This window comes from Gossypium arboreum, chromosome 11 (genome assembly GCF_025698485.1).
Source record: "Gossypium arboreum isolate Shixiya-1 chromosome 11, ASM2569848v2, whole genome shotgun sequence".
Lineage (NCBI taxonomy): Eukaryota > Viridiplantae > Streptophyta > Magnoliopsida > Malvales > Malvaceae > Gossypium > Gossypium arboreum.
Window position 1 is genome coordinate 127289703 of NC_069080.1, and position 8583 is coordinate 127298285.

At 32.4% G+C, this 8583-nt stretch overlaps 1 protein-coding gene across 1 annotated transcript; it reads left to right on the forward strand.

Annotated features, from left to right (window-relative positions):
• The first annotated feature begins 2856 nt into the window (after positions 1-2856).
• LOC108472351 (TMV resistance protein N-like) lies at positions 2857-8177 on the forward strand. Its single transcript, XM_053021392.1, has 5 exons — positions 2857-3559; positions 3700-4394; positions 4535-4797; positions 6423-7391; positions 7473-8177. The coding sequence occupies exons 1-5, from the start codon at positions 3078-3080 to the stop codon at positions 8175-8177; spliced, it is 3114 nt and encodes a 1037-aa protein (XP_052877352.1). The 5' UTR covers positions 2857-3077.
• The last annotated feature ends 406 nt before the right edge of the window (positions 8178-8583 follow it).

Below are 8583 nucleotides of genomic sequence, written 5' to 3' on the forward strand. Positions count from 1 at the left end.
CCTAAACTGCTAAAGTTTCCAGAGATTAATAGCAAAATGGAAGGTTTGTTGGAGCACTATTTAGATGAGACAGGCATTCAAGAACTTCCTTCTTCAATTCGAAACCTCGAGAAACTTGTTTTGTTAAATCTGAAAGATTGCAGTACCCTCGCGAGTCTCCCAGGGAGCATAGGGACAAATTCTAAGTAGAATTCTTAGAGGAGCTTGACTTAAGTTGAACAACCATATCGAAACCACCACCCTTCTTTTTTCAATTTAAAAATCTTGAAGTTTTGTCTTTTAATGGGAGCAAGGGACCTTCATCTAAGTTACAACAACATCTGTGTTCCATTTTCAAGGTAAGCCAAAGAGGAAGGACAAATTCTATGGCTTTGATGTTGCCTTCGTTTTTTGGTTTGAGTTCATTAGCAAGTCTAAGTTGAAGGGACTGCAATCTTTTATGAGGAGATATTCCTAGAGATATTTCTTGTCTATCCCCTTTTAAAAAACTTGCCCTTAGGACTGTCCGCCAGTTGCATTTTTTGGCGTGCACTTTTAACTTGTCCGCCACTGCTGCATGGTGGGTCAACTTTCAACAACTGCATTAACAAATTTGAATCTAAGGAGTTGCAATCTTTGTGAAGGAGATATTCCTACAGATATTTCTTCTCTATCCTCTTCGGCACATCTTGATCTTGGTCGTAACAATCTCATCACCATACCTTTGTCTCTTAATCGATTTTTCCAAGCTTTCTTTTCTTGGATTGTCAAAATGCAAGGAGCTTAAATCATTGCCTGACCTTTTAACAAGTCTAGAAATGGTGAACATAAATGGCTGTGCATCTCTGGAAATAGTTGCAAATCCATCAAAAGTTTGCAATTCGATGGATACAACTTGTATTTTTGCTGTTAACTGCTATAGACTGGCTGAGAACACCAATTCTTTAACTTTGTCGAAATAACATCTGAAGGTCGAATAATTTTATCTCTTTTCCACTTGCAAAATCTCATACTTAAGAATTTATGGTTTTAGTTATCGGACGGTAGGTGTCTTATTTTGCAGGTATCTGCAAATTCAAGATAAGTATTTGATATTTTTATACCTGGAGGTGAAATCCTTGAATGGTTCAACCACCTGAGAGTTGACTCTTTAGTCAACTTACCACTGCCTCTCAATATTCGGAATGATAGCCAATGGATGGGAGTTGCTTTCTGCTGCATTTTGTGAATGATGATGCTTCAAGGGATGAGAATGTCGAGCCTAAAGCTTATATCCATCCAAAGAATTGTGTAACAATGGCGGAATTACGATGTTAATATTAGGGCCAAGCAAAATTAGATGTGTTACGTAACAATCTATTCAAAAGAAACAATATTTAAGCATAACAATTGATTCAAAAGAAGTAATATTCTAATATAAAATCGATTTAAACTTATAAACAATTTACATGTTAGTAGTGAGGAATCTGTTTTTGACTGTTCAATTCTCAAAATATTAGTGATTCATTCTATATTTTATAGAAAGATATTAATATTATACAATTCTCAAAATTCTATATTTTTATACAATTCTTTGAATTTTTAGAATTAGGATAAAATTGAGAGTATTTGTAACTTTTGAGGGTTAATTTTTAAAATTATGGATAAATCGATATAATATATAAAAATTGAGGGCTAAATATGTGATGATACCGATTTTTTAACGCCACATCAACTTGTTATTTGTAATTTTAACGAATGTAACAGAATGATCGAACTACTAAATGTGGATCCTTAGATTGCAAACATTTTATTTTGGGTGCCTAAAATGAAAAATTTTTATAGTTAAGTGTCTATTTGTGTAGTTTACCCTACAAATTTTAATAGGTTCACATCTATATATATCATTCGAGTTGATTCGAGTTAATTGAATTATTCGAGTCAACTAGAACATTTTTTTCTAATTTCGAGTTGAGTTTTCGAATTCAAATAACTCGAATAATTCGAATAAATCAAATACTAAACTATAATATTTTACATTTTTACCCTAAACTCTTAAACATTTTTACTTTTCCCTCAAAACTTTTACTTCCTATCATTTTCCTCCAAAATTTTTACTCCCCCATCCCAACCCCCTTCCTCTACCCAAACCCATTTACCTCAATTTTTTTTTTGAATATTTTACCCCCAGAATTTTACTCTTCTATTTTTTCCCCCCAAAATTTTTACTCCCTCACACCGTCCCCAAAACTTTTACTCCTCTCTCCTCCCAACCCCTCCTCTACCTCAAACTCATTTTCTCCACAATTTTATTTTTAATATTTTCTCCCCAAAATTTACTCCCCAAATTAATTTCTCCCAAAATTTTTACTTTCTCTCCACAAATTCATCGTTCTTTTCCTTAATTTTTCATTTGATGGAACTTCGAGGTTGTTAGTGAAAGTAGGATAACGTCTTGTCCTTTACTTTTTACTTCTTGGAAGTGTATGTGTTTATAGTTTACTATTTTGTATACAAATTAATAATTTGGGGATGGCCGGCTACTGGTTTTAGTCTATTCTTAATATTATGTAAAACTTTTATATTTTTGAATAACCTCAAATGTTTACCTTTAGGATTAGGAAGTAATCAATGATATATATATGTTGAGAGCTATGAATTGAACCAAGAAATCAATCTTATTAATCAAGATTGAATGAGAATGTATTTTCAGAATACAAAGCATAGTATTTATAATACAAACCCTCTCAACTTAACTAACTGTTAACAGCCTAAACTACCTTAACGTCCACAACAGCTATCATACTCTAATAATATATATATATATATATATTATAAGAACACTCGTTAAAAAACTTATAATAATATCTCGTCCATAATTAAACTACCTCCATGGATTCTTCCTTTTCTGATATGTGACCCGATTTCTACCACTACATGCTTCGATATCTACACAGAAATTGCCTACAAACCTCTGTTTACTTTTCCTTGCAAATTTGATCTATTCTTCTCTTTCTTCATGCTCCTATATTTAAAAGACTCTTTCTAGTTTGTTTCTGATATCTGACATCTGTTTTCTGATTTTGATCACAAGTGTCAGATATCTTTTTCTTCTCATCATGTTGTCGTTACCTTCAACTTCATCCTCCATTTCTAGAAAGAAATATGATGTTTTCTTAAGTTTTAGAGGTGAAGATACCCGCAAAAACTTCACCGATCATCTCTATGATGCTCTAAAAAGGACTGGGATTGTCACCTTCAGGGATGACCCAAAGCTGGAGGCCGGCGAAGAGATCGCGCCAGGGCTGTTTAAAGCCATTCAGCAATCATGGTGCTCCGTAATCGTATTTTCAGAGTCTTACGCTTCCTCGGGTTGGTGCTTGGACGAACTTACTGAGATTGTTAAGCAGAAAAAGGACAAGGGTTATAAAGTGTTTCCAGTTTTCTATGGCGTGGACCCATCTGATTTAAGACAACAGAAAGGAAAAGTTGAAGAAGCCTTTGCGGAACATGAAAAGAGATATGATGAAGATAAGGTCCAAAGGTGGCGAAATGCTTTAACTCAAGTCGCAAACATTAAGGGATGGCATTTAAATCACAGGTGATTCCTTTATATCTTCTCTCTTTTCTTTTTTTAATGCTTACATGATGTTCTTCTCTATTTTAGAATGTTATATCCATGTCCATTAGCTGTTGATTTCTTGTTTGGAGACCAAATTCTTTTTTTGTTTGTGTTTATAGGCATGAAATCGAATTTATTGGAGACATTGTTAAAAAGATATCTACAAAATTATGTGAAACATATCCAATTTTACATGATGAATTAGTTGGAATTACTTCACGCTTGGAGGAGTTGTATGCGAAAATAGAAATTGGTGAAGATGATGTCCGCATTATCGGAATTTGTGAAATGGGTGGCATCGGTAAAACAACTCTTGCAAGAGTTGCTTACACTCAAATGTCACCTCATTTTGAAGGTAAAAGTTTTCTTGCTGATGTTCGAGAAGTTTCAAATAAATGTGGACTTGTTTCGTTACAGAAACAACTTCTTTCTCAAATCTTGTCTGAGGAATACTTTAATTTCTTCAATATTCATGAAGGAATTGCCTTAATTAACCACAGGTTATCTAATAAAAAGATTCTTGTTGTTCTTGATGATGTTGATAACCTACAACATCTAAAATGCTTGGTTGGAAGGCGTGATTGGTTCGGTTTAGGGAGCAGAATTATTGTAACAACAAGAGACGAACATTTGCTCCGATCTTACCGAGTTGATGATGTGTATAAGCCTACAACATTGAATGCCAATGATGCACTTCAACTATTCAATTTGAAAGCTTTTAATAGTGAGACAAGGCTAGAAAATGATTTTAGTGAGCTTTCTAAACAAGTTTTAAAATATGCCGGAGGTCTTCCCTTAGCTCTTGATGTTTTGGGTTCCTTTTGTGTGATAGAGATGCAGCACAATGGAGAAGTGCAATAGAAAGACTTGAAAGAGATTCCAACAAAGAAATTATTGAGAGACTTCAAATAAGCTTTGATGGATTGGACCAAACTGAGCAAAACATATTTCTAGATATAGCTTGCTTCTTTAATGGGGAGGAGAAAGATTTTGTAATAAAAGTATTAGATGGTTGTGAGTTTTTTCCGGATATTGGAATTGATGTTCTCATTAAGAAATCTCTACTAAGAGTTAATAAAGACAACAAATTGTGGATGCATGACTTGCTACAAGAAATGGGAAGAAAAATTGTTAGGGAAAAATCTGTTGATGAACCTGGAAAACGTTGCAGATTGTGGGCAGAAAGAGATGTTTATCATGTGCTAACAAAAAACACGGTGAGTCATTCCATAAAAATTATATATATTCTAACTTTAGCTTAATTGATTCAAACAGTCAGTATTAAGATGCAACTTTATTAAATTTGAGATTCAACCCAAAAACTATGACCTTTTGTACCAAAAACATAAATAACCTATTATATTTATTAAGTGTTTATTTTTAAAAAATAATAAAGTGTTTATTTTAAATATTCATGAAGTAAAATGAGTACATTTGTCTTGTATATTCTAAAATTTCTCATTTAAATTTTTTATTATAAATATTTTTAAAAAGAACCTCCACCATAGGTATAAAAATAATTTTATTTCATTGAATTACTTTTGTTGAAAAATATTTTATTTAGTTAATTTTATTTATTAATTTTAACTAATAATAATAATGCTAAACATGCATTGATAATTATAAATATAAAATTCATGAGTTTTTGTCTTATGTTTTATTTTTTTTATTTTTAGGCTACAAAAATGATTGAAGGCATAATCATCGACAATAAAAGATGCGAAAATATATATATATATATATATATATATATGTATAATGTTGATGTTGTTGTTATTTTTTTAAAAAATAACAAAATCTTCAATACTTGGTATTTAGAAAAAAATAAAAAGGAAAAAGAGTGGTATGTATGCATACATGTATGCATTTGGTTGTATCTATTTTATTACATTTTCTCTTTAGCCAAACACTTGTGTGTATATCATGGTTTCTAGCAGTAAGGGCGAAGCCAGAACAATTATTGAGGAGTGGCGAATGAAATTTTAATTTTTTATAGTCAATATCTTTATAATTCTTAAAGGATTAAATCAAATTTTTATAATTTTAGAAGGGCAAAGTGTAATTTTATCTTTCCTAATTTAATATTTTAAAAATTTTTAAAAGGCTTAAATAGTAATTTTCTATTTTAGGGGGAGCAGGGGTCCTGCCAGCCCCTTAGATTCGCCTCTACTAGCAATGTGAGTTTGTGAATATCAACTCCAATTCTTTCAAGCTATATATGTTGTTCAAATTTGGATATAGGTGTTATATATGTGTGTTTGGTACTATTCAATTTTTTTTCTTTTACATTTTCATTGTTTTTGAGATTCTTTGGAATATCATATCTTCATATCTATGTCTGAATATGCATCAGATATAAGTGTTAGTCATGGGCATTTCAAAAAAAAAGTGATGAAGCAACATAACTTTTAGATACTAATGGTCTATATATCTATAATCATATTCTTGTCCTACTTAGGGAAATGAACAAGACTCTCACTTTGAGCGCGGATGCCTTCTTGAAGATGAAAAGATTAAGACTGCTCATAATCCTTTGTCAATCAAATTGTTGTGATCTAACATATCTTTCTAATGAGTTAAGGCTTTTAGATTGGATGGGATGTCCTTTAAGATCATTGCCTTCAAATTTCCAACCAGAAAACCTTGTTATACTTCTCCTATCTTATAGCAACATTGAACAACTATGGAAGGAAAACATAGTAAGAATTAACTCATTTGGTCATTGTTTTCTATCTTATTTTGAGAAGAAAGATTAAATTTTTATTAACATTAAAGAATAACAAGAAAATGAGCTTTCCTATGTTATTCTCTTTTATCTCTAATTTATTATTATTTTCAACAGCTTTTATATAAGTTGAAAGTGCTCAACCTCAAAGGGTCCGAAAACCTGATGAAGACACCAAACTTCGCAACTACTCCAAATCTTGAAATTTTGGTTTTGGAAGGTTGTACTAGATTAGCAAATGTTCATCCATCCGTTGGAGTTCTCAAGAGGCTTAAGGTTTTGAATGTAAGAGGCTGCAAAAGTCTTAGGAGTTTTCCAACCAAAATTGGAATGGAATCTCTTGAAAAGTTAATTCTTTCAGGTTGCTCAAATCTTGAAAGCTTTTCAGAGATTGATGGCAAAATGGAATGTTTGCTAGAGCTTTATTTAGATGGGACATGCATTAAAGAGCTACCTTTTTCAATTGGAAATCTGAGCAGTCTTGTTTTGTTAAATTTGAAAGGTTGTAGGAACCTTGTGAGTCTCCCAAGCAGCATAGGTGGGTGCAGAAGTTTAAAAATTCTTAATCTTTCTGGTTGTTATAAAGTTCTATCTTTTAATGGGAGCAAGGGACCTTCTTCCAAGTTACAAAAATATCTGCCTTCTCTGTTAAAGGTAATCCAAAGAGGAAGGACAAATTCCATGGCTCCTATGGTGCCTCCGTTGTTAGGTTTGAGTTCATTAACAAAGCTGAATTTAAGGGACTGCAATCTTTGTGAAGGAGATATTCCTTGTGATATTTCTCACCTATCCTCTTTGGAGAGACTTGACCTTAGTGGTAACAATTTCATCAGCATACCGTCGTCTCTTATTCGTCTTTCTAAGCTTGAAACTCTTGAATTGTCAGGTTGCAGGGCGCTTAAATCGTTGCCTGAGCTTCCAACAAGTATACAAAGTGTAACAATAAATGGTTGTACTTCTCTGGAAATAGTTGCAAATCCATCAAAAGTTTGCAATTCAATGGATATGAGACAGATTTTAGGTATTAACTGCTACAAATTGGCTGAGAACATCAATGCATTAACACTGTTGAAAGAACATCTTAAGGTTCGTTAATTTCTTTGTTTCTTTCAGTCTCATAATTATTCATGGTGTTAGTTACCAAACAATCAGAGATTTATTTTGCAGGTATTTGGAAATTCAAGAAAAATGTTTAATGTTATTATACCTGGAAGTGAAATCCCAGAATGGTTTAGTCAACAAATAGGTGGCTCTACGATTATGATAGATTTGCCTCTGGAAGTTCTGAGTGATAATCAATGGATGGGAGTTGCTTTGTGCTGCATTTTTGTCAGTTATGATGCTTCAGAGGATGAGGGACTCATGTGTCAAGCTGTTATCCTTGATAGATATTCTAGATATGCCAATTGGACTGAATATATGTTCCAGGGTAGAAATATTCGAAAAGTCAATTGGTGTGGCTGGATTGTAAATGAGCATTTTGAGCAGCCTGTAATGAAAGAGCACATTTTAATTCGTTATTTTTCGCGTGACATTTTGTTTCCAATTTCCTTGGAAGACAAATGTGGTGAACATGATGAAACCAAGAATTTATGGGCAACAGATTGCTTCGATCATGAATACTATCAACTTTGGCTATCTTTCGGACATAAACGTAGTGTTTGGGTGAAGAAATGCGGTGTTAGAATAGTGTATGAGAGCGATTTGGAAGAAATGGAATATGAGAGCGATTTGGAAGAGATGGAATATGAGAGCGATTTGGAAGAGATGGAACAAATACAAGAGCTGCATAGTAGTCAGTGTTGTGCAAATTTTGAAGATATCCAGCAAGACACTGCTGATGATGGATCAATAGCTAACAGTTCCTTATAAAGCGAAAACGTAATATCTATGAGGAGATGGATGAAGGGCGGCAACAAAATGGATGCAAAAATTTTCAATTCTATAATGAGCAGACTGGGAAGATGCATTAATTGTGGTAAATTACTTCATTGGCCTTATCCTATTAATTCTTTCTTTAAAACTTTTTAATTTACGGTATTATTTATAATTTTTATTTCATTTAAAGTGTTCATTTTTGATATTTTTATTTTACAAGAAATGAGATATAATCTTCCAAATATATCTAATTAACTTAAAATTTTGAATATATACATGATGAACACAAACTTGTAGTATTCTACGATATCCCAAATTCGGATAACATAGTCTTCTGTACTCTTCAAAATATTATTTATTTAATTTTTGTTTCTTATATAATTGAATTTTATCATCGCAG